This window comes from Sus scrofa, chromosome 4, assembly GCF_054392235.1.
Source record: "Sus scrofa isolate SSC_HxYL_T2T_F1_AM1 chromosome 4, Sscrofa_HxYL_maternal_Yorkshire_Landrace_v2.0, whole genome shotgun sequence".
Classification (NCBI taxonomy): Eukaryota; Metazoa; Chordata; class Mammalia; order Artiodactyla; family Suidae; genus Sus; species Sus scrofa.
In genome coordinates, this window is record NC_139386.1 from 63,144,597 (window position 1) to 63,172,500 (window position 27,904).

At 33.9% G+C, this 27,904-nt stretch overlaps 1 protein-coding gene across 6 annotated transcripts in view; it reads right to left on the bottom strand.

Annotated features, from left to right (window-relative positions):
• LOC106510043 (uncharacterized) overlaps positions 1-27,904 on the bottom strand; it is a 92,565-nt gene that overhangs the window by 12,225 nt on the left and 52,436 nt on the right. Inside the window, exons 4-8 of one of the 6 annotated variants that reach the window (XR_014843087.1) lie at positions 26,469-26,540; positions 25,516-25,730; positions 25,039-25,104; positions 17,954-18,007; positions 15,977-16,098 (exon numbers count right to left, since the gene is read on the bottom strand). Coding sequence is in view for 2 of the 6 variants with exons in the window: in XM_085021203.1 (XP_084877329.1) it covers positions 25,695-25,730; positions 26,469-26,540 (108 nt within the window). In the remaining 4 variants the exon portion in view is untranslated. Of the gene's footprint in view, positions 1-1,382; positions 1,591-15,976; positions 16,099-17,953; positions 18,008-25,038; positions 25,105-25,515; positions 25,731-26,468; positions 26,541-27,904 lie in introns of those variants that run through there. The other 5 variants (XR_014843083.1, XR_014843086.1, XM_085021203.1 and 2 more) reach the window with 5 other exon arrangements.

The following is a 27,904-nucleotide window of genomic DNA, read 5'->3' on the forward strand; positions in this document are numbered from 1 at the left end:
ATTACTAAATTTCTTTTTTTCTATTTGTCATATAATATAGTGATAAGGACTTCTTTATTGGGACATATAATTGAGATATATATATATATTTAAGAGGGACAATGTGGTATTTTGATGTAAGTATATATTTTGAAATGATTACCACCATGAAGCTATTTGACATATACATCTCTTCATGTAGTCACTATTCTTTTGTGCAAAATATGGCAATACTCAAGTTCATTCTCTTAGAAAATTCAGTATTATTAACTATAGTTATAATTCTCCACATTAGAACACCCTAATTTTTTCATGCTGCATAAGTGAAACTTTGTTTTCCTTTGAACAACATCTGACATGTCTCCTACAACTCAGACTCTGGCAAGTTAGTCTACTCTCTACTTCTATGTGTTAGAATTCTTTTAGATTCCACATAAAAGTGAGGTCATATACTATTTTTCTTTTTGAATCTAACTTATGTCACTAGCATAATGTCCTTCAGATTCATCAATGTTGTTGCAAATATCATGATTTTTTCTTTTTTCTTGTTTTTAATTTTCTTTTTGCTTTTCTAATTGGGTGACTTCCATTATTTCATCTTCTAGATCACTTAGGTGTTCTTCATCTCCTAATCTGCTGTTAATTCCTTCTTGTGGGTTTTTCATTTTCGTTATTGTATTCTTCAGTCCTAACTCTTTATTTTTTATGTTTTTAAGTTTCTTGTTAAAATTCACATTGTGTTCATTTATTCTTTTCCCTAGTTCAACTGGCTTTCTTATTATTAATGTTTAGAACTCTTTATCCGATAAATTATCTTTTGTTATTTTTTTCAGGTGTTTTCTTTTGCTTCTTTCAATTGAAACAAAGTCCTCTGTCTTTTCATTTTGCATTAAGTTTCTCTGCCTCAATTAAAATTAGATGAAACAGTTACTTATAATGGTTTTGAAGGAGTGTTGTTTAATGGGAGCATCCCTAGACTTTCTGCCTGTGCCCAGTGGGAGAGCTAGGTCTGGTGTATGAGTCACCTCTCTCCCCAGGATGTGCTGGCCACTATCACTTTAGCAATGAAAAGATGGAGGGGTTAGGTCCAAAGACAGGTTTGAAGTGGACTTTTCCTCTGCTCAGTGGCTATGGCCACACTGTTGCAGAGAAGGTCAGGTCCCAACTTGCTGGAGCAGAAGCCCTGAAGGTTGAATCTGAGTTGGCTCCATTCTCTTTAAGTGTGCTCTCTCTTTCTCCAATATCAGCATCTTCATCCCAGAGAGGAGCAATGCTAGAGCAAGAGGGGCTGATGCTGGCTTTCAGCAGGGGCCTCGGAGCAAACAGTGGTGGTCCCAACCAGTCAGAGTCCTGAACTTCTCCTTATGTGTGCCTGTGTAGGCACCAATAATGACTGCCCTCACCTTGCTCAGATGCTGCTCCAGGTCTGAGCTGCCTTTGTCCCTTAGAGCTGAGCGCTCCCCTTGGCTGCATCAGCTGTCACCCCCATGTGAAGCTGTGTTGTGAAGCAAGCAGGGTTGGAATGGACACTTGGCTCAGACTGGGGCGCCAGCCAGGTAGTTGTGGGAAAGCAGTCAGCATCTCCTGTAGTTTCAGTCTGCTCTCTATAGCCTGTTTTGAAAGTAAACAAGTGCATGTGTGTCACCTCATGAGTGGAGTCCAGGATTCCCACAACTCACCCACCCCCACTAGTCCCACCAGCCTTCCAACCAGCTAAGGACCAAGGGCGGACGCACCAATATGTAGCTCGAACTGCTCACTCTTTAGGGAGGATTTCTACCGGTTTAATCCTCTTCCTCTTCTGAATCCTATTTCAAGGTTGTGGCTCCCAACCTGACACTTCTCTTCTCTTCCTACCCAATTCTGTATGGATCTTTCTTACAGCCTTGGTTGACAGGAGTCTTTCTGCCAGTCTCAGGTTAATTCTTAGCAAGAATTTTTCCACAAGTAGATGGATTTTTGATGTGTTCATGGGAGAGATGAGTTTCACATCCTCCTAATCTTCCATTTTGGTATCTTCCCCCAGGATTTCCTTCTTTTATTTTTGTTTTTTGTCTTTCGTCTTTTGTCTTTTTAGGGGCATGTGGAGGTTCCCAGGCTAGGGGTCAAATTGGAGCTGTTGCTGCCAGTCTACGCCAGAGCCACAGCAATGCCAGATCTAAGCCATGTCTGTGACCCACACCACAGCTCACAGCAAATCTGGATCCTCAACCCACTGAGCTAGGCCAGGGATCAAACCCCCAACCTCATGGTTCATAGTCGGATCCATTTCCGCTGTGCCACAACAGGAACTCTGATTTCCTTCTTTTTTAAGGCTGAATAATATTTCGTTGTATATGGCATTTGTGTTTATTTTTGTGTATATACACACATACATATAATATATAAATTATTTTCTTTCTGCATTCATCTACAATAGACACTTAGGTTGTTTCCATTCCTTGGATTTTGTGAATAATGTTACAATAAACACAAGAGTGTTTGTCATACATCATACCCAGATGGCTAGATCATACAATAATTCTATTTTTGATTGTTTGAGGGACCTCCATACTATTTTCCATAATGGCTATTCCAATTTACATTTCTACCAGCAGTGTATCAGTATTCCCTTTTCTGTATATAGTAGTCAATACTTATTGTTTGACTTTTTGATAATAGCCATTATGACATAGGTGAGGTGATATCTTATTGGAGTTTTAATTTGTATTCCTTTTATGATTAGTGTTGTTGAGCACATTTTCATGTATCCATTGGCCCTTTTTATAGCTTCTTTGAAAAAAATTGTCTATTCAAGTCCTTTGCCTATTTTTTATCTGGTAAAATTTTTTTCTTGCTATTGAGTTGATGAGTTCCTTACATATTTAGGATGTATCAGTTTTATGGAGGTGTAGATTAGGAGTCTACTCGACCTGATGCTGTCGATAGTTAAATTACTTCTAAATATCAAATGAAGAAACTTGAATATTTTCTCCCATCCCATAGGTTGTTTCTTCATTCTATTGGATGTTTCCTTTGATGTGCTGAGGCTTTTTAGTTTAATGTAATCCCATTTGTCTTTTGCTTTTATTCCCTGTGATTTTGGTTCAAGCCAAAAAAAAAACCTCTACCCAGATCAATGTCATCAAACTTTTTCCTTATATCTCCCTCTAGTATTTTTATAGTTTCCAGACTTATGCTTAAGTTTTTAATCCATTTTAGTTGATTTTTCTATATAGTGAAAGATAAGGGTCTAATTTCTTTCTTCTTAATGTAAATAGCCTGTTACCCTAACTCCTTTTATTGAAGAGACTATTCTTTCCCAATTGTGTGTTCTTACCACATTTGTTGAAAATCATTTGACTGTTTATGGATGAGTTTATGTTTGGGCTCAATATTTTGCCCATTACTGTGTATGTCTGTTTTTATTTCAGTATCATACTATTTTGTTGTATATTTTGATATCCAGTGGTGTGATGATTCCAGGTTTTTTCTTCTTGTTTAAGATAGCTGTGGCTATTTAGGATTTTTTTGTGATTATGTATGGATTTTAAAATAGTTGTTTTATTTTTGTGAAAAATTTTACATAGATTACATTGAAATTTTTATGGGGATTTTGCATTGAATCTGCAGAAATATTTTGGCAGTATGGGCATTTTGGCAATATTAATTCTTCTAATCCATGAACATGTGATTTCTTTCTATTTATTTCTGTGTTTCTCAATGTTTTATAGTTTTCAATGCTCATGACCACCTCAGTATGTGGAGAAAGTATTTGACAAAATACAACATTTTCTAATTATAAAGACTCTTAAGAAATTAGGTGTAGAAAGAATGTACTTCAACGTAGTAAAGACCATGTATGACAAACCCAAAGCTAACATCATCCAGCAGTCAAAACCTGAAAACATTTTCACTAATATCAGGAATAGGAAAAAGATGCCTATTCTTACCACTCCTTTTCAACACAGTACTGGAAATCACAGCTAAAGCAATTAGACAGGAGAAAAACATAAAAGTCACATACATCAGAAAATGAGAAGTAAAATTATCTCTGTTTGTAGGTGACATCTTATATAAAGCCATAAAGACTCCACCGAAAAACTTTTTAGAACTAATGAGCAAATTGAGCAGAGCTGCTAATAATAAACTATTTAAAAATTTTAAGAAAACAATCCCACTTACTTTTAATGTCAAAAACAATAATACATGAAAGTTTTTGAGTGTTCTTAATTCTAAAAGTTCTCATTATACACAAGAATAATTCTATTTCTTTAGTTTTGTATCTATATGAGATGATGGATGTTCACTAAACTTAATAACAACAATCATTTTGTGATGTATGGAAGTCAAAATCATACACTATACACTTTAAAATTATATCATGCTGTATGTCAATTATATCTCAATAAGGTTTGAAGAAAAATAACACAAAATATTTAGGAATCATTTCACCAAAAAAGATGAAAAATCTTATTAGATTTCTTGAAGTTAGAAAAACTTGCTCTAACATGTGAGAGTAAATTTTGGCATTTTTTATAAAATCCAGTAGAGAAAATTATTTATAGAGGAATTATTTCGGCTTTTTTTGTCTATTAAGTGTTTAAAACTCTAAGTGATATTTCTCATAGCAATTTGTGATACAATTAGATAAAATCAATTTATTAGAGGCATAATTAGTAAATTAGAAGTAAAACTGTATCTATTAAAACATGAGGAGTTCTCCTCTGGTGCAGTGGGTTAAGGATCCCGCATTGTCACTGCAGCAACTCGGGTTGATGCTGTGGCCTGGATTTGATCTCTGACCTGGGAACCTTCACATGCCATTAGTGTGGCCAAAAAAAGGGTAGACTAGTATACCTGTATACCTTTGAGAATCAAGGATATAATTTCATCTAAAATAAAAGTGCTTGGAAGGTAACAGTATATGGATAAGACCAAAATGGAAGACAGACAATAGATTATCTTAACTGGTAACACAATGGGAGTGAAGAAGAAAGAACTCATCTTTGAAAAACAATAATTTGACTGTATAAAGTAAATTTATTGAAAAATAAGAAAAAAGGGAAGGCTAAACCAAACAGTATGGTATTGAATTACAATTGCAAGAATTGGTCTAAATTCATGATTGTTAATATTAATATAGATGGAAAAATATAGAAAAATATTTGTTTTTGTGTGTGGTTTAGTATATATCCATAAATTCCTAGCTCTCTTCTCTGAAAGGCACCTATAAGTAGAGACACTCAGAAGCAGTGAGTACACCTAGAAATCAGATCTTTATTTCTAAATACTATTTTTTTAGTAAAAGGAACCAGAAATTCCTGGAAGAATTATTAATTCCAAGACTGAAATAAGAAAAATACCATAAAACAAACAACAAAAAGATCTTGTGTACTCTTTGTTGTCAAAAGTAAGAAAACATTCAAAAAATGATGAGGACATACTGAAAGGCCATAAAAGTCAACATGAAATGTTTCCCAATAACTAAGCCTGAGATAATTTGAGCAATAAATAATAATATTAATAGATTATAATCCATATAATAAAATAAATATGCACAAGTCTATAACATAATTTCATAAATTAATAAATGAATACAAGGGGCAGCGCTTCCTTAATGTGGCCACTGTAGAGAGACATTAGATTATTTATAAATAAAATTCAATATTTTCATAGTTCAACTTTATGTAATCCCTAATCCAACAAAATGAATTGCCATAATAAGTGATGCTACTACTATTAAGCATTCCTATAGAATCTAGTAGCTATAGTTATCTTATATTTGGAATACTAATAAAATATTTTAGAAATTCATTTTGAAAAAAAAAATGAATGCTGGCCCAAGAGATTTTTGTAATAATTTTTACATGATTATATCTTATTGAAATAGAAAGTATGGTAACATTAATTTGTGTAGATTGCTTTTAGAACAGTAGAGAATGAACCAAAAAATATTTTAATGGAGCAAAAATAGTCTGCTTTCAAATCTGAATATATGTTTCAGAACTTTAAATATTAAATTGCCTATTAATTGTAACTAATATTTCAATATGTTGCTAAATTTAAATCTAAAAGAAGATATTTATCTATATAGTCATACACAGAAATATATGTATGGTTTTGTGTATATGTGTGTTTCACAGATTCCATTGACATTCTATCCAGCCTATTATTAATTAGTCTGAATCTCTACAACTAATCTAGTTCATGCCTATAGTTTATCTTGCAATTAATACAGTATGAACTGGATTGACTGATCTATTTTATTTAATTTTAAATTGTGTGTTTCACTGAGGAAAACTATTCAGAACCTACCACTTCCAACATGTTTGAGTATTAATATATTTATTAACTCATATTAGTATGAAAATGAAGACTATATGTTTTAGAGAAAAGTTTTGATGTAATGGAGAAATAAATAAAAAATCTGCTAGTATCTCTTACATATGTATATGCTTAGAGATATGGAGAACCTCATAAACAAACTACTGCAGAATTGAGTGGGAAATTAAATATTTGTTTTTATACATACATTTAAAAAATTGCTGTCTGATGCCATATTCATACTAAATAATTTGTTTTAATAGTTTCTGATTTTAAAGTTTCAAAGATTTTGTAGATGTTCCCCAAGATGGCTAGGGAAAAAAGCCTAATTCTCCTTTAAAATATTACTTTTATTAACACTGTTTAGGTTTTCTTTTTCTTTTTCTTTTTGCTTTTCATTAGATCAAAAAAGAGGATATCTGGTGGAATATATACTATATTTGAAGAAAGCCTCTTTAAGAAACTAAATTAAAACATATTTTATTTAACTGAATTTTAAAATACCATGAAAACACAAGTGTAACCAAACAAAAAATAATAGAAAAGATTGTTAGAATGCATCACCAAACACTCATTTGATAAAAAGACAGCATCTAAAAAGGTAAACAAGAAGCATTGCAAATTGCAAAACCACCTCAGAAGAGATGAAAACAAGGGGGTTGCAACAGTTAACTTGCGTAGCTAAAAAGACATTACACATCCAATGCCCGGGAGATAAGAGTTTTGCAACTTCTTTAGTTGATAATATTGTTTTTATGATACCATGATACCCACTTGTATTGAATCCATATATATAAAATTCTTAAATCTATCAATCAAATTTAAAAATCTGGCCCCAAATCCCACAGGCTCAATGTTAAATTTCCCCACATTTGTCAAACCCGCTTATATTGAATTTCCACTTACATCAACCTATTAGTTTCCCTAGCAATGCTGGGTTTTTATAGGTCTTTATACCACTTCCTGGTGCTGCACAGAGGAGGCAGAACAACAGAGCAGATACTACCAGTGTGCTCTCCTACAAATATTGAATTACTTTGTTTTATCGAAATTTCTGTCTGATCTCTGAAAATTAGATATACAGAAAGTTTCACTTTCTCTAGTGTTAGAACAAAGTTGACTGACATCGTTATGATACTAAAACTTGATGAAATTTTAACTGCTTCTGTCTTATCCTAATTTTTGAAGATTATTATTTTTAAAACTTCCTACAAATGTTTCAGGATATTTTTCCTAGTTTGAAAAAAGACAGTGGATGAATTTATTTTCCTTTTAGATTGTAAAATGTGGTTTGTTTTTAATATATGAAGCAGAAACTGCAGAGAGTCTATCTTGGGGTTATGTTTGGCACTTGAGCCTGTAGAGTGGCTATAAAAGACAGGATCTTGTAAAAGTGTGGATATTGATATCACAATATTTTTTTGTTGTTGTTCAACCATTCTAGGTTAGGCACACAAATTTACTTTTATTACGCTGAAAGAGAAATTTCTTGCTGTTGTTGCATTTTACCTGCTTTTAGGAAAACTTTTTAAAAACTTTCCTTGGTGATGTCATGTAGCTTTCATATTCAGGAGAGGCATTTGCAGTGGGATTGAATTTATTAATTATCATTTGAATTTTTCTTTAATTTTCATAAAAAATTGTTGAAAATCTGTTTTAAGGATAAATCATACTTAAGAATAATGCATTATATAAAGAATGACCTATGTCTTTTACATAAATAAGTTAGGAAATGAATGATCTAGTTGATTCCAAATGGTGAATGCCTAATGGAAGTTGAGTAAAACAATTTAAGGACAAAGAAAGTTTCGGTTTACAGCCAACATTTTGCAAATTACATTTTATGAGGTGCTAGAGTTTTGTGGGAAGAAGTTTTCTGAATTGTTTATATACTAAAATGGAAATTTATGATGTGCAGTAGAAAAAATTTGAGAAATATTCTGTAATTATTGAAATTAATGATACTACCAAACATGGTTCATTATGTATGTATTGTAGATAGTGAAGATTTCTAGAGATTAGTGAGCCTATCTCCCTAAAATCTCATCAATTAGAGACTAGTTTGCGAGAACTTTAACTAGACGTATAAAAAGTATAAAAGCTTATCAGCACATCTTTGTATGCAAAGAAACTGACCAATCAGAACTTCTTGTTTTTTAATCCTGCCTCTCTATCTTTTGGGCAAAATTTTTTTTTTTTTTTAATTATTTTCCCACTGTACAGCAAGGGAGTCAGGTCATCCTTAGATGTATACATTGCAGTTACAGTTTTTTCCCCCATTGGGCAAAATTTTTAATTTTAATTTATCAAATTTTTAAAAAATCTACAAAATAGCAATAAAAATTACTTATACATGGTACTGAGGAATAATGATATAAGTAAATGGAGTTCTGTGTGGAAATTGGCAAAAAAAAAAATGAACAAGCGAACACACATATGCGAATATATGTATATATACATTCTCACTTATACTTTATGTATCTTATTCCTTAAATTATTCCTATAGATATTTACTATATGGATACATATCAGTTATATACTTATTATCCCATGTTCTGAGGTTACGAATTGATTAAACCTGGTAATTATAAAAGCATTTTTACTAGCATATTCCTTATATGACTGATCATTCAAAATTTGCTGTCTATTTAAAATTATTTAATCCACCTATTAAGTTTAAGTCTGTAATTGCTGGATAGTATCTGCAAAAACTTTAGCACTACATCCGAAATTCTTCATAATGATAAATTGTAAACTTGAAAAAGTTGGAGGATTGTTATAGTGAATGAATACAATGTTAAAAGAATTGCTCAAATTATAGTTGAAATTATTCACATATGAACATCTGACATTTACACTAGTTAACATATAAGGAGAATATTGGAACAAATATTATGACAATAGGTAGCTATTAAAGGATCAGGAAAGATAACCGATTAATTTGGTAAAGCTCTTAATATTCTTTAAATGACCTTATTTAAATTACACTCAAATTATACTCAAATCAAAGACAAAAAGTGAAATATGTCATATAGCACTTATCAAAATTTAGTTGCTATATATATATATCCTCAAATTAATATTTATTCCTTTTTTATTCTTACAGCACTGTAAACTTAAATTTTTTTTAAATACATGGTTAATAAACTTGTTTTCATAATTTTCATTTTGTTTATCAAGACCTTTTTTATTATGCAGTAAGAAATTTTTCACACCCATGATTGACTTCTCAAAAATTTTAATACAAATTGTACTCTAATAATAAATACCTTCAAAAATTTTGAGCTTAGCTTAGAAAATATTAACTGTATGGCAGATCTCTTGAATAACTAAATATGAGAGTTTTTGCATTTGTTTATTTAAATGCTGCTTCTAAATTCATTGATTCATAATGATATAAAAAGCATATATAAAGCACCAACTATGGTTTATAATGGAACTAAGCACAGTAAGGGGAAAATAATAAATAAAATACAATGCTGCATTTGTGGTTTTTTATGGCATGCAGGAGTGATTGACATATAAATTATACTTTGATTCAAGCTATCAGAAGAAAGGTACAAATTACCATGTGAGCAATAAAGGAAGATAGCTTTTTTTATGATCGAAGAAGCAATGGTCTCCGATGTAATTCAAAGAACCAACCCCTCTTATCCCATGGTTAACTCTCCACACAATTTATTCCATTAATTTATTCATTCAATGAACAACCGGGGCAAGTTTTATGTGCAGGAGTTACACATATGAAAACATATTACAAGAGAGTATGGTAAGTTCAAGAACATAGACAACTAATTGCTTCTGCTGGATACAGTTTAAAGAGGACTCAGAGAAGAGGCAGAGATGCCATTTGAACAGTCTTTGGAAGAACAAGTAATTTCCATACTGAAGATAAGGCTCTGGTGGAGAGGAAAAGATAGTGTCTGTTCTGGGCAAATAGGGAGCATTATGTGCAAAGAAAGCATGTAAAATTCAAGTATTTAGGAAACATTTTACCACATTTTATTTATTTATTTATTTATTTATTTATTTATTATTTTTTTGTTTGTTTCGTTTTTGTTTTTTTGCTATTTCTTTGGGCCGCTCCCGCGGCATATGGAGGTTCCCAGGCTAGGGGTCGAATTGGAGTTGTAGCCAACCGGCCTACGCCAGAGCCACAGCAACACGGGATCCGAGCCTCGTGTGCAACCTACACCACAGCTCACGGCAACGCCGGATCGTTAACCCACTGAGCAAGGGCAGGGACTGAACCCGCAACCTCATGGTTCCTAGTCGGATTTGTTAACCACTGCGCCATGACGGGAACTCCATTTTACCACATTTTAAAAAAAGACATTATTTTCAAGAAAGAGTTGCGTAAGAAAAATATATACTCTGCTGATCCCTGCTCAAGGTATAAATGCAAATGAAAGAAGTACTAGAGATTGTTTATAAGCATAGTGATTTATCTGTCATAAAATATATATTTTAAAATAGCATAAAATAGATGCTACTTTTTAAAAAATTTTGTAAGGGAGGTATAATTTACATATACCATGCTAATATTAAGTGTGCGGCCTCATGATTTTTGTACTAATTTAATCACTCATGTAGCTACCCACTAGATCATGTACACAAATTTTTCAGCATGCCTCCCCTCTTGCTCCCTTTCCCATTCACTACCCACCCACGCAGTGTAATGAATAGTCTGATTTCTATCATCATAAATTCGTTTTGGCTGTTTATGAAATTCATTTAAATAAAGTGATACAGCATGTATGTTGTGTCTGGCTTCTTTCAATCAAAATTATATTTGAGATTCATCTTTGTTGATGATGTATTTAGGTATCAGCATTTGGGTTTTTTCATTCAATTTGTGTTGTGTTACATTCTTTTTTTTTTTTTTTTTTGTCTTTTGTCTTTTTGTTGTTGTTGTTGTTGTTGTTGTTATTGTTGCTATTTCTTGGGCCGCTCCCGCGGCATATGGAGGTTCCCAGGCTAGGGGTTCAATCGGAGCTGTAGCCACCGGCCTACGCCAGAGCCACAGCAATGCAGGATCCGAGCCGAGTCTGCAACCTACACCACAGCTCATGGCAACGCCGGATCGTTAACCCACTGAGCAAGGGCAGGGATCGAACCCGCAACCTCATGGTTCCTAGTTGGATTCGTTAACCACTGCGCCACGACGGGAACTCCTGTGTTGTGTTACATTCTATGAATATACTACAGTCTATCTTATTTCTTACTGGTGCACATTTAGTTTGCCTCCAATTTGCTATTAGGAATAAAGCTGCTATGAATGTCTTTATAATGCATGCTTGCATACATTTCTATTGCACACATACCCAAAAATGAAAACCTGGGTCATGGTTAACTTCAGCAAATGCTAAATATCATTTTTTTTGGTCTTTTTGGTTTTTTAGGGCTGCACCCATGACATGTGGAGGTTCCCAGGCTAAGGGATCAATTGGAGCTGTAGCCTCCATCCACACCACAGCCACAGCCATGTGGGATCCAAGCAACATATGAGAACTGGGGACCAGATTGGTCAAGTGCTCTAAGCTTGGATGACCACATCTTTGCCTTTAAATTAAGGAGTCTTTTTATAATATCTAACTTTTAATTCAAATACATATTTCCATAAGATAATTCCTTTGGACCATAGCCAGTAGGCCATATACTCATCATTCATTCATCACCACTATCCAACTGATAGAGTTACAGTTTCCTTAGTCCCCATCTTGCTGTAGCAGCAAATTATTGGAACAGTGGATGTTTTACAAATTTATTAAAGTGAAAGTACATTTTCAGAGAAAGAGGGAGGACACGTGCACACGCATGTGTGTAGGTTAAAAGAGAGACCCGACTCAACTCACTTTCAGTTGTTTTTATACCCCATGCTGTGGGAACCCTTTTTGCATAGGTAACAGGTAAGAATGATGGATATTAGGGAGTGAGCAGCTCAGGGGGCTCAAGGTTGGGGAAGGGGCATTACAATGAGACATGGCCATAAGTTTCCGCGTTTCATCTCCTTGAAGGGGGTTTGAAGCCTATAACACAACTAAGCAGAAAATAGGTATTTACTTACTTATGCCAGAGACTGTACCTTGTTTTGAAGAGAGAGGAATGTCCCTGTCTTTAGAGAGCTTATATTCTAGCATGAAGTTAGGTAATTTTAGAGAGCCAACTAATATATCTGTATTGCAACCAAGTCACTATATTATCTTCTTTTAATTAAAGTATATCTGGCGCCTAATTTATGGGTGGAAATATTTTCTCTAAGGATTAGTCCAAATTTTGGAGAATACTTGGTGCCCCAGCCTAGACATGATAGTCAACATCAACATGGTGGGGAGGTGGTGATAAAAGAGGATTTTTTTCATCCATCCCTCCCTGCCTGCCATTTGCTGACAAATCCTCAATAGCTTCCCTCCTAGCTCCATTCTTTGTGTATTTCCACTGTATTTGTTCCAACATGTTTCGGCTACAATAGCTCTCTGAGGAACATTTATGCAGCTATCTGAGAATTCTAGGGCTCTAAGGGAGATCTGATGTTTTAACGTCAAATGCATAGACACAGCATTAGGAATTTTTTCCTGCTTTCTCAACATGATATGGGGTGAATTACTTTAGGATTTGGACAATTTTTTTTCCCTAGAGGCACAGTCCAAGTTTTCTGAGTTCCTAAATTTCTACAGCTCTTAAATTTTTCAAACTTCTATGCCTTACTCTACCTACCCTAACTCCTGGGACCCTTGTTCCCTCTTGTTCCCTCTCTGATTCTTATTTTCCATTTCTCCAGTCTGGAAGAGTTTATATAGCCCTGGGCAATGGAATGGGATAGAGTGTTGCTCCTCTAACTTATTATATACTCTCTAGGTGGAATCTCTCTTTGCCAATATATTAAAATACCACATTACGGTCAAACTAATGAAAAATTTTAAGAACTGTGTATTGTAGAATAGAGCTGACCAGTGCCAGAGGCTGCAGGGAGTGTCCAGGAAGATTCAGAGAAATTGCATTTAGAACAGAAATCTAAAGGGTAAGTGGCATTAACTGAGTAGATGGGTTGCATGTGTATGAGATTGTCCTAAAATTTGGGAAGAAATTGGTAACTTTGAGTGGAAAAAGCATTTTTCTTTCCTTTATTTCCTTTTTTGTTGTTGTTGTTGTTGTCTTTCCTTTTTTTAGGGCTGCACCTGCAGCATATGGAAGTTCCCAGGCTAGGGGTTGAATCTGAGCTGCAGCTACCGGCCTATACTACAGCCACACGAACGCTGGATCTGAGCCACATCTGAGGCCTACATTGCAACTTGTGTCAACACCAGATCCTTTAACCCACTGAACGAGGCCAGGGATCAAACCCATATCTTCATGGATATTCATCGAATTCTTAAACCACTGAGCCTAACAGGAACTCCAGGACAAAACATTTCTGTAGGGCAAAAGGCAATGGGAAAAATTGTGAGAAATGAGGATGTTGAAGAAGGCAAGGGTAATATTATGTGGGACCCTAATAAGTATATTATGAATATTTGGGTTTTGCCCTCCAAGTAATCGGAAAATATTAATTGTTTTAATCGGGGAAGAAACCTAATCAGATATGATTTTCTAAATGATTTTCATATGAGAATGAATTAAAGGGGGTCCAAAAAAGATGCCAAGAAGCCAGAGACTATTTATAAAATTAGTTCCTTTCCAACAACAATAAAAATAATAATTATATAATTATACTGTGGATAGATCAGCTCTAAGTGCTCCCCAGGTGCCAAACACTAGGTACCCTTCTGTATTATACATTATCCCACTGAATCTTCACAAAGCAAAGAGCCTCATTTTAAAGGTGAAAAGAATGAGTGATTAAGGAATTCAAAAAAAAAAAAAAAAAAAAAGACCTCCAGCCTGGGAACTTGGTATCCTCTGGGTACAACCCTATAAGTAGCAAAAAAAAAAAAAAAAAAATTTAATATCCTAATTCAAACTCAGGCAATCCCTAGCCAGAGCTCATATACTCTGCAAGGGCATGCAAGGGCACTATTTTGTTTCAGGTCAAAGAAAACTCATTGCAAAAAAATACCTTTACTTTCTCACATCCTTGTAATCAATAGCAGGGGTGGGCAAGATGTCTATAAAGAATTAAAAATAGAAGCTATAGGAAATGTAGCTTTTCCTCATGTAACTATTAAAACATCTAGAATAAAAACCTAATTAGACCTAACTGAAGACTAAATTGTAACTTGACAAGCTTCACTTTCTGCTACCTTATCAATTTAAAGAGACACAATTTTATATTGATGTTAGTCGTGATCTATGTTAGTAATATAGAACATTTTATCATTATTACTATTCAACTCAAATTACTAAATTTAAGGAGTTTGCCTATTTATCTATCAATTGCATTAACATGTTTTAAGGCTCTTACTAGATATAATATTAAGAAATGATCATATTCCACGTTGTATTAAACATTTACCTCTCTGAAAATGAAATTATTTACTTGGCACAAAATCAATTTATATCACTAGCTTGTTCATTGTTCCTGATCTCATTCAGTACAAGTTATAGGTATAGTTTCCTTCCAGGTTAAAACAGAATGCTAGAGGAATCTAACATTTTGTGAGTAAAATGATTCTTCATCATAAATGCCTCATATCATAAAATATTTAGGAGAACCAGAATATACCATTTTACCATTTTAACTGCAATCCATAAACACAGGATGTGGAATCTCAGAGGTGTTCTTGTTTAATATCAACAATTGAAAATTGAACCACAACATCTGCTGTTTGTGAATTTTCTCCCCATGATGTCTATTGCAGTTTTTAAATTGGGTTGTGTGGGAGCTGGAATTTTTTTCTTTCAAGATGTAGATTCTTTCTTCCCTTTTTATTTTGGGCTGGGTGATGCTATGAATTTATATTTGACTATTAAAAACTAGTGGAAGGAAAATGCTAACATCTACATTGAGAAAAATTAATAATAGAGTTTAGTAAAACCCTTTACCAAGAGCCAAGTATTTTCCAATTGATTTAATAGTTCAAGCAGCAATCCAACTATAGCATAGTGATTCAATTTCTGGATGTGTTCCTAATTCAATTTTCTCACACACACACAAAACCATCTCTTTAAAAAGATGTAAAAATATGTAGAAAAATAGGATAACACATACACAACTAAGAAATAAAAATATTCTGTTGTAGTTGCATCTGATTATTGTACATTTTTGATAACGTATCAATGCAAATAATGTTGTAATCCTCCATGTTCCTACTCTTCTGCCCCAGAAACATAATTATGATTAAATTTGAGGCTAATAATGTTTTATATTTTAGTACCTTTATTTTTCACAACATATATCTATATATATATAATACTTATAATTTTTAACTGACATACAATTATTTCAAAACTGTATAAAACACCCTGCATTTTGCCTTGTTCATTTAGTAATAGGTCTGTGAGTCCAAAGTTGATATATATAGTTCCAATGTATACATTTTGACAGCTGTATAATATTTCATCATTCCGATATTCTTCCATTTATCTTCTGATAGGTGCTAACTTGTGATGTCCAATTAAAATCCTTATTTATGTCTTTTGTGAGATATATAATAAATATTCTTTATGCTATCTCCTTATGGTTTACTCATAAATATGAATTTTAAGTCTTATGGCATACATATTTTCAAAAAACAGTACATAATAATAAATTGTTTTATAGGGTAGTTTTAGCAATTCCAGCAGCTCTCCTTTTCTTTTTCAATATCTTACTATTTTTTCTTGATATTGCATTGTCCCAGTTTTGTATATTAAGCTTTCTTTATATAAATGACTCTGAAAAATATAAAATAAGAAAATAATAAAGACTATGTTTAACTTGGTAATAAGGAATTATACATTCATCTTTGTCTCAACTCACTGGGTATATTCATTCAGTATAGTTGTTTTAATATAATCAATATGCTAATGACTCCTAAATTCATATCTCAATCCTAGGTTTCTATATTAAGTCCAGACTTACATAAACAATAGACTATCATACTCTCAACAGGAATGTCTTCTACCCATCTCACACTTAACTTATCCAAGTCAGAGTTTCAGACTTTTTCTCCCCAAACCCATTCTTGTTAACGTCTTCTCCATCATCGTGAGTGAGACTTCCAAATTTGTCTCTTGCCATCATTTTTATATTGAATTCCATAGGAAATTGATGGTTAAGCCCAGTTGGCTCTACTTTCAAAATACTGTAGATTTAATATTCCACCACTTTTTAGTATCTTCATCATCACTGTCACAATCCACTTTTAAAGAAAACATCTCTTCTCTGCTTGTTGCAATGGACTAACTCCTTAATTGTTTTTCTGCCTTGATCTTTGCCCACCTACAGTCTATTCTCAAAATAGTATTGATCTACTAACACATAATTCACATTATGTCCTTCATACACTCAAAGTCTTCCAACTCTTCTAAAGCTTACCTGATCTTGCCTCTTTTACCTCTCAGACCTCTTCTGCTACATATTCCCTCTCCCTTGTTCATGCACTGCAGGCACACTGCCATGTTCAATGTTCATAAAATGTAATATTCCCACTTGTGTACCTTATGCTGGGACAAGCTTCTTCCAGACACATACAATGTCTATTCCCACCCACAACTTAGGTCTTCATTCAAAAGCCACTTCAGAGGTGAATTTTAGGTTCTATACCTAAAATTTCATTAATTTTTCCACACAACACACCCAACATATTATATTGTTCTTCCCTGTAATATTTAGTCTTCTCCTTAACACATCCCAATAGCCAATACTCAGTATATTTTACTGGCTCCTTAGACCTGAGCAAGGTGCCAGCCACATGATAGGCATATTCAGTAAATATATTCTTAATTTCATGAAAAATATATTCTAGTGAATGTTAGTTTTATCATGTTATACACTATACCACATTACAATTAAAATAAAATGCATTAAAAGTAATTTACCAATGATAAATGTTAACATACTTTGAAAATGAGTTTCTGAAATGATATCTTTACATTATATCTGAAACATGATTTTTAACACAATTGCCATTTATTTAAGCATCAGATTTTCTGTAACTTTTTAGTCATTTTCTATTATCACTAAAACTAAGAGGCAGCCATCTTCCTATTTGAATATAGTGATTCTTTTTGCATGCTAAAGGAAATATTTAACTATATAACCATTCCTATCTTTTCAAAATGCTGTAGAGAGTATCCAACTATATTCAAGTGTGCCTGTGATGTATTAGGCAAATTATATCTTTCACGATGTAAATAAGACATACATTATTACAATTCCTTTGCTTTCTGAAAGAGAATTCTTATTCAAATATATTTTCCTTTATATACATTTACATGATACAAATTTGACAATGCAGCAAATTTTCCCCAGCTAAAAATATTACAAAAATGGAATATATATATATACATATATATATAAGTCTTTGAATGCTTCATGTAAATTCAGAACACATTACAGAGAAGTAAAATCAAGTTGAATTTACTTGAGAATGAAATCACTTAAAAGACCTGCTGTGAGACAATCATTAGAGCATAGTAAGCTTTGCTTCATCTTTGTATCAGCTTTGCTCACAGTGCCTAACTCATTATAAATTTACTCATATTTTCTCTAATTTAATAGCATTCACTTGTCCTTATCATCTCTTACCTCTGAAATAAGTGAACCATAAACTTTTGATTATGATCTTGCAGCCATAGAAACCTTGGAAAATATAATCACAATTTAAAATTAACTCTTTGTCTTTAGGTTGAAAAAAATGCTTTGACTTGCATACCTTTTCTTAACCACAGGTGATATTTCATAAGTTTAAAGTAGAGTTTCAAAAAAAAGGGTACTTTCAAGTAATTTTCCATGCCTTCATTCAGCAGGTAACCCAAACCTTCATAATCCCCAAATGCTGCACTTCAAAGTTATGCTCAGGAAAAAAATATTGAAAAGAACAGCCTCTCTTTCCAGTTGATTTAAAACATCACTAGCTTATTTTCGGTACACATATGGAGTTACTTTTAAAAAGAAATCTTGGAATATTGCCAGACTACATACAGGAAAGGCTTTTCTCCAGAGAGAACTAAAATTCATTATCTGAGCTTTGGGACACCCATGTTCCTTCAAAATTTGGACACATCTTTGTTCCTCTGTGATTAGTGATAGGAGTTTGACTAAAAATGAGAGACTCATCCATGTGCAACTAGAGTCTGAAGAAACTAAACGATTGCATTGTTTTGAACTGAAACTGATTAATAATCATACATGTAAATAAAATATTAGTTACCTGATGATAGCTTTTGAAAAAAAAACTAGCCTATTTTTCTCTGAAATTATTTACAAAAATAGAACATATGATGTGTTTATAAGTAACATAAATTTAAATTTTGGACCCTTTATCTTCTTACCCTTATTAAATAGTTGGCTTCCCTTGTTTAAATCCATCTGATTTATTTTTAGAAGAAAATCACTAAGACCCAAGAATCTAAGGGCAATGTAATTATTTTGTTATTGTTGTTAGTGATCATTTCATGGTGATACATGTTTCAAGAAATTAGATCTATTTGTGATACATGAAATAAACTGAACAAAGTGGACAATAGTGTTATAAATTAACAGAAAAAAGTAATGTCAACATATTAATTTCAGTAACAATCTGAAACGTTTGCACTGTGAAATACTATGTAGTGATAATTATTTTCTGGCTTACTTATATCTTCTTCAACTGCATGCAACATATTTAAATTTTTTTTGGTGAAATAGTAAAATCAAATCCTCACAATTGATGATGAAAATCCTATCAATACAAACAAAATTAATATATATTAATATAAAACAAATTAATAAGCATAAACTGTGCTCTAAGGTAAACCATGATAACATGTGCAGTGCATCTGTAAAACAGAAAAGGTGTTAATAAGTCTATTATTAAAAGATCAATCTTATACATAAGAAAAAATAAACGCATTTTGTTGTATGCTAAATAGAGAAGTTAAAGGATTTGTTTATCCTCATTCTGCTACTCAGGAAAGAAATAAGTAGAATTTTAGAAACTGATTAAATAAAAGAAAAGAAATTTTGGCATGCTGAGAGTGCATTTTGTATTAGATTAGTACAAATTTGTATTAAATTAGTACAAATTTGTATTAGAGGAATTTTTAACCACTGCAATTTTGTCCACAAAGAAGACACGGACATTTTCTGTATCTGCATAATTTGATAAAATCAGGTGTTATGAACCTAATGATGAATTATTTTGAATGGAACCAAAGTATGGGTTCTATTTTAAAGAGTAATGGTAGGGCTGGGCAGAATTACTTCTGTAAAATGAATTAGAACACTATGAACTGCCATATATCAGTGATAAGTCTAGCATATTTCAGTACTGCAGCTATTGGAGAAATGAGTCTGAATCACTTGAGCATCACAAATCCTAGGCCATATTTTTATTCCCAGCCTTACCCTTTGTGCTGCTTCCAAGTACACAGGACTAGTTGATTTCAAAGGCAGTAGATGAGAGATAAAGAAGAGGAAGGATTGTTCTACCTCAGCAATTCATGATCCCTCTTAGGCCACTGATTTTGAAAGAATATGGAGACTTTGGCATCTCAGCAGAATAGAACGAGCTACTCTTTTCTATCCTACTCCCGTGAGGCAACACAAGCATTTATCCAGTTTACCATAGCAAATGATTCTCCACATCCAGAAAATTACAACACTCTTCCTCTATTCACCCCAAGGAGTCATAAAACCTAAATTAAACATCGCTGTCCAAAGAATTATTTTCAGCTATGTTAACATTTTGACAAGGGAAATAAATGGAGCTATAAGATTTGAATAATTTTATAACATTAAGTAAGATAATAATTTATAGCAATTACACATCACTTAATTTTTAAATTGTGATTTAAAAATATTTTATGGGTCTAGTATAAAGCTACATAGTATATCACTAAAATGTATGTTTCTGATTCTGAATTTGTTAAAACTTTCTAAGGAATGCCTTCTTTCATATTCCTTATGGATAGATCCCATTTTCTCCATTATTAATTGAAGTATCACTTCCTTCAAAAGCAGAGACTAAAAGCTATTGAAATAAGTAATTTAGGTTAGGAAACTTTAGATGTATGTGATAAAAATATCTAATATTTAATTGAAAACTTACTAGGTTGTGGTCACTATACTTTTGGTAGAGGTATCATCTCATTTAATCATTGTACAACCCTGTGTGTTCACATTATTTTGCCCCATTTCACAAACAAAGGGTTACAAAAGGTAAGTAAATTACTCAAGATGGCAAATGGGAAGAGGCTGAAGCTCAGGCACAGATATCCCTGAGTTGAGAATTCTATTTTTAACTATGTTTTATCATTTTTCTGATGACACAGTGTTCTGGGCTGAATTCTAAGGTATGATTACCAACAGGGTTGGTTTTAGGATTATTGTTGTGCAATAAATGCTTCTTAAATTGAATTTATAAAATACATTCTATTTTGAAAAGATTGCATCTCTGTGTGCCAGCCATGTGTTGAGTGCAAACCAAGATAATTAATATATGATCATGGTCCTAACAGAGTGAACCACTAAAAAAGAGGTCAGCACACGTTTTATGGAAAGAGCCATATGGTAAATATTTTAAGCACTGGGGGGGCCATACAGTTTCTCAAAACTAATTAACTCTGTCATTTTTTAGCACAGAATTTGCTACAGAAAATCTGTAAATACATAAGCCTGGCTATGGTCCAATAAATCTTTATTAAGAACAGTGAAATTAGAATTTCATATCATTTTCAGGTGTCAATAAATATTCTTCTCATTTTTTTTCAACAATTTAAGTGTGTAAAAATACATCTTAACTCCTAGACCACATTCAAAAAGGCATTGAATGGGTTTGGCCAGTGAACCAAGGCTGGCCAACTCCTATTGCTGCTCGTTTAAGAGATGGAAGCTACTAGCCATACTGAGCATTTAAATTTATATAGTCCATCCAAACTGGGATGTGTAAAATATGGGATGGGTTTTAAAGACTTAGTATAACATTTTTTAAATATCTCATTTCTAATTATTATATTGCTTATATTTTCAAATTATAAAATTTTGATATAAATGATATGTTGTTAAAATAAGATTTACCTGTTTTCCCCCCTTTTCTTAACATAAGTCCTAGAAAATTTAAAATTACACACATGGGTCACATTGTATTTCTATTTATTTCTAAAATGATACTTCAGAGGTAACAATATTTGTAGGTAAGCATACACTTACCTATGTTTGTAACAACTTAAGGTTGTGTTAGCTATTGAAGTAGGGGAAAGAAGTCACTAGAGAAAACTATTTTAAAAACTTGATCAAGTTTTGAAAGTAAAATTAATATTTTCCAGACAGAAAAGGAACAAAAGCAGTCAAGGCAGAGATATGGGCATTATTAGCATAAGGCTAGGGAATTAAGAGTCAGTCATTATTGCTAGAAAATAAGTTATAATAGAAAAATGATAATAAAAATAAAATAAAATAAATAAAATAAAAATATATTATGTAATATATAGTATATAATATTATATACATAATATATAAATTAGAAAAGATAATGTTATGCAAAATAACCAAGGTCAGATCATAAAGGTTTCTGTGTATCACGCCAAGGATCTTTTTTTTTTTCTTTTTATGGTCAGCATATGGAAGTTCCCAGGCTGGGGGTCAAATTGGAGCTGCAGCTGCCAGCCTACACAACAATTCCTAGCTACATCTGTGATTTACACTATAGCTTGCAGCAACTCCAGATCCTTAACCCATTGAATAAGGCCAGAAATCGAGCCCACATCCTCACAGAGACTTAGTCCTCAACTCACTAAGCGACAGTGGAAATTCCTATGCCAAGAATCTTAAACTTTATATGAAAGACAAATGCTAGACAAGGGTAGGCACTGTAACATGTTCAGAAAATGTAATAATTTGATGGTTAGGGGAAGAAGTCGTCAGAAATAAGTCTATCATATTGTGTCATTGGGTGAACAGGACTAAGTCATGGACTTATAGGTATTGAAAACTGCAAAATAGCTTACAGGTTGAGAGTCAGTCACTTACCAGATGTCTGAGTGCCTTGACTAATCTGAATGCCAAATTGGCATCCTTATTAAGACTACGAATCCCCAGTAATAGGGTATTTTTCACCTCTTTGATATAAAAGCACTTATGACTATTAGAAAGTCATTCTTTATGCTCAAAATTAAAATCAGGAACTATTCACCATCCATTCACAAACAATACTACCAGCACATTTAATATTAGAAATCCTAGTTAGCTATGATATTTTCCATTGACTACACAATCGTGTGGATGAGGTAAATCTCTGGTGATTAAATGCCCCTAAGGACAGAATTCATTACTGGAGAAGTGATAAACAAAACACTGTAAAGTTATAGAGTTCCCCATTGCAGCTCAGAAGGTTAAGAATTCTACTTGTATCCATGAGAATGCAGATTTGATCCCTGGCTTCGCTCAGTGGGTAAGGACTGACACTGCTATAAGCTGCAGCATAGGTCGCAGATGAGGCTTTGATCTGGTGTTGCTGTGGCTATAACTTAGGCCAACAGCTACAGCTCCAACTGGAACCCTAGCTCCAGGAACTTCCATATGCCACATGTGCGGCCCTAAAAAAGGACAAACAAACAAACAAAGAAACTGTAAAGTTTTGCCTGTGAATTTTTCATTATGGCAAGCAAGCCAGAGAGCTAAAGATTTCGAATACCAGTGGAACATTTCTGCCTGGCATATCCTGTAAGCTCTTTAAGCCTAATAGGCCAGCACAAGATTTTTCTTCTCCATCTGCAAAATTATTATTTCTGGAGTTCTCTGGTGGCCTATCAGTTAAGGATTTGGCATTGTCACTGCTGTGGCTTGGGTCACTGGTGTAGCCCTGGTTTGATCCCTGGACTGAGAATTTCTACAAGCCATAGGTGCAGCCAAAAGATGTTATTTATTTCCCTGTTATTGATTAATTACACAATGAAGTCTATCTGGCACATCAAGTTAAAGGAAGCCTATGTTCACTAATAGGCAAATGGATCATGAAATTGTGACATATATATATATATATATGGAGAGATAATTAACAAATATATATATATAATATAGTTAAATAGTATTTAACCATAAAAATAATTATATAATTATTAATAATATATATATAAATAATATATGATTAAATAGTATGTAACCATAAAAATAATTAAATCTTGCCATTTGTGGCAAAATGGGTTGATTTTGAGGGCATTAAGCTAAGTGAAATTAGTCAAAGACAAACACCATGTAACCTCTCTTGCATGAGGAATCTTAAAAAAAAAAGAAAATTAAAAGAAAGGCAGAAAGCAAAATAAAAATAAGCTAATGTATAGAACAGATTAGTGGTTGCCTCAGGCAGAAGGTGAGGGGTGGAGAAAATTGTCAAAGTAAGTCAAAATGTAAAAAGAAAAAAATACAGTTGACGTGAAACAGACATAGAAGTTTTGAATCATATTCAAAATATTGACCTTACATATATACATACATGTTTATTTAAAAAGAAAAAAATGCTAATAAAAATGGAACATTTAGATTTATAAGAGCAATGGAAATACCATAAAGTCAGAGCTCAAGAGTTGTTGCTCTTTAAAAAGTACCTGCAATATTCCAAGCCCCATTCCTACAGAAGAAATAATGATGTTCTTTAGCAACTATTTTTTACTAAAAATTAAAGAGGCCAAAAATGAAGATTCTCCTCATTTTTGCAGTTAGAGGAGATGACATGGTCAAATTTTACAAAGTGGATCCCACCAGGAATGTGTTACTTGATTACATTCAATTTTCTGCTAAAGGTAAAGTGTTAACAGAATTACAATGTAACTAAACATCTCCATGAGGTGATGGGGGAGAAGAGGCATGAATTCAGGGCCCAGAAGGATCCAGAAATAAGACATTCCTCTACTTATCAAGAAGAAGAAAACAATTAAAAATAGAAGAAGCTTGTGTTGCGTTATTTTGCCCGTCTGACACCTAACTTACTAAATCACTATATTATGCCCTTTTAAATCTCTCTCAAATCCTTTCTGACTTTTCCACAGCCACGTTATTATTTCCTAATTGTTTTCAAAATCTTTATTTTCTCCCCAACAGAGATCTGATTTTTCAGTCTTCCTTAGGGTAAACCTTCCAGTTGTCCTGAGTCATATTCAGTTTCAAGGGGAGGTCTCTCAATATGTCCTCACAGTGGTTTCTGTGTGGAGGGAGCAGTTTTAAGACCAAAGAAGTGGAGAGAATGGGAAAGTGATCCACCTACCAAGATTTAGACTCTAATTCAATGAGTGCACTTATTTTCTTTTTTGAACATATATGATTTTATTTGATGAAAGAGTTTTATCATTTAGAAACATGGCCTGAGTTCCTGTTGCAGCTCAGTGGGTTAAGAACCCAACTAGCATATATGAGGATATGGGTTCGATCCCTGACCTCGCTCAGTGGGTTGAGAATCTGGCATTGTTGCAAGCTGCTGTGTAGGTTGCAAACGTGGCTGGGATCTGATTTTGCTGTAGCTGGGATCTAGTATAAGCCAGCAGCTACAATTCTGTTCATCCCCTAGCCCAGGAACTTCCATATGCCACAGGTATGGCCCAAAAAGAATTAAAACAAAACAAAAAAGCAAACAAAAAACCAAAGAAAGAAAAGAAAAGAAACCTGGCCAAAATATTTCATTCTGGCTTCAATGTACTTACCAACTTAAATTCTCCCCTCTTTCATACCTCTTGCAATGAAGTTGTAACATAAGAAAAGAGAAAATCCTGAAGAGAAAACAAACAATGGAAATGACTTGAAATGCACAATTTACTATAGGGAAATTTATAAGTCTTGCAACTGTGGGATCATGGGTCAGATCGGGGAAATAAGGAAGGGTCATTGTTGAGAGAGAGTTGTAAAGCCACATCTTTGGAGAGAAATGAACAACACTGCTAGTCCCCTCTTCCAAAGTGGGGAGGGATTAGGGGTAGTGAATCCTTTCCCTTTGGACTTGTGAGGGAGTATCCACAGAGCCATGGAAAGTATCTGTTGCAGAGCCATGGAAAGTATCTGTTGTGTGGCTTGTAAACCTCAGTGGGGCCAGGGAGAAAGGATGGTGCCTGACTCTGCCCTGGGAAAGCAGTAGGTTTGAAAAGGCAGCCTTCATAGCCCTACACTCCACCATTGTATCCTACCTTAGAGAGAGTCTGGACCACACAGGGACTGCAAAGTAATCCAAGAGTGACACTGGGTTGGAGTCAAGAGGATTGCAGAATGTGTTCTCTGATAATGGACAGAATTTCCCACAGATGCTCTTGCTTCAGGCTTATGATGTGTGAGGCCACCTAGAAAATCAACACCTTCCATGCTATCCTCAGCCTCTTCTGCTTCCTTTCACTTCAGTCCTGTACTGGGAAACAGAAGAAATGCAGTGGAGAATGGACATTGAAGACTCTCCTGCTTCTAGAAAGATATCACAATCACAGAAATTATCATGATTTAGAGGGGGGATAAGCTTTCAGTTTGACTAAGAATTAAATGGTGATTAATATATTGGACTGGATATATTCGAACCACTGAATTGAAACTAATTTGGAACTTAAAATCATCTTAGGATTTTTGTTGACAAGAAGCAGCAATTTCAGAGAAACTTTTTATAGAGATCACAGCTCGCAAGCCGTGTATTTGATATACCATTTATTGAATGTTTGCTTCAGTTACCACACACACACATTCACTCATATACCATCTTTTGGAGAATACATTTTGTATTTCCACCACGGCACTTTCTACATCTATTTACGTGCTCCAGTGAAGACATCAAAGAGCTGCAAAGACCAGCTGCATCCTCACTTCCTGTATGAAGAGGCCCTAGTTCCCAGACTTAGTGCTTGTGTCAAAGGCATTCACCTAGAACTTGAGATATGGCTGTATCAACACCAATGCTACAGTTAGAATTTTGAAAGGGATAGTACATAGTCCCTGTCCTGCAAAAGCTCACAACAGAATGAGAGATGTTTGTGAAATACAAGGAAGAGGATCTGGAGAGGAAAGGATTCACCATTAAAATTTTTGTTTCCTTATTTCCCAAAAGATGGGGGGAGGAAAAGTGGAGAGGGGGGACTGTCTACAAAAATAAAACACATACTCTGTTTGATTTCAGTTCGTTGAAGTTATTCTGACCAGAATAACATTTTTCTCCTCTCTCATGTGGATGGGTCTAAAAAAAAAAAAATTATTGAGATTAATTTCCAAAAAAGATGGAGGAAAAACAAATCAAGCCATTTCCAATATAGTTTTTAAGGCCCTATTAATATTCCAGGAATTCCCATTGTGGCTCAGCAGTAATGAACCCAACTAGTTTCCGTGAGGAAGCGGGTTCAAACCCTGGCCCTGTTCAATGGGTTAAGGATCCAGTATTTCCTTGAGCTGTGGTGTAGGTAGCAGATGTGGTTCAGATATGGCATTGCTGTGGCTCTGGTGCAGGCTGGCAGCCGCAGCTCCAATTCAACTTCCATATGCCACAGGTTCAGAACTATAATAATAGTAAATTACACTGTAACAAATTAGATGTTCTTTAGCTCCAAACAATATAGACCCTGATTACAAAAGTAACCATAATAGTAAGAACAATTTATAAAGTTCTATAGAAACGTTTCTTCAACAAGTTGAACCACTCAGGGATGCAATATTAAGCAAATTATTCCTTTTTTTTTTTTTCTTTTAGGGCTGTACCTGTGGCATATGGAAGTTCCTAGGCTAGGGGTAGCTGCAGGGTTACACCACAGCCAAGGCAATGCGACCTACACTGAAGCTTTTAGCAATGCCAGATCCTTAACCCACTGAATGAAGCCAGAGATTGAACTCACATCCTCACAGAGACAAGTCAGGCCTTAACCTGCTGAGCCACAATGGGAACTCCAAAAACAAAATTTAAATCTACAATCTGTGACACAATCCTTGTTTTTGATTGCCTATACCTTTAAAATATTTTTCTTTTTTAATTTTTGCATACTTGTAGGTTATTTCCTTGTATTTTGACGCATTACTCTCATTTGAATCCAGATTATTTTAGAAACTCATATGATGGTGTGCTGTCCAGATTGAGAACAACAGTTCTCTGTCCAATGTTACGCATATTTACTAGGGCATTTTTCTAAGCCTTTTTTTTTTTTTTTTTTTTTTTTGTCTTTTTAGGGCCACACCTGCAGCATATGGAAGTTCCCAGGTTAGGGGTCAAGTCAGAGCTGAAGGTGCCAGCCTACACCACAGCTACAGAAACACCAGATCCAGGCTGCATCTGTGACCTACACCACAGCCCATGGGAACGCTAGATCTCTGACCCACTGAGTGAGGCCAGGAATCAAACCCAAGTCCTTATGGATACTAGTCGGATTCGTTACCACTGAGCCACATGGGAAATCCCTAAGCCAATTAGTTTAAACAGAAACAATAATAGGAATCACAAAGCTAAAGAAGAGATTTTTGTGTCAGTTTATCATTGGTTTTTTGGTTTAAAATATGTCAGAATCGCTCTTGCTTTTTACTGGGGCTATTGGTTATTTGTGTGTCCTAAAGTTTTGG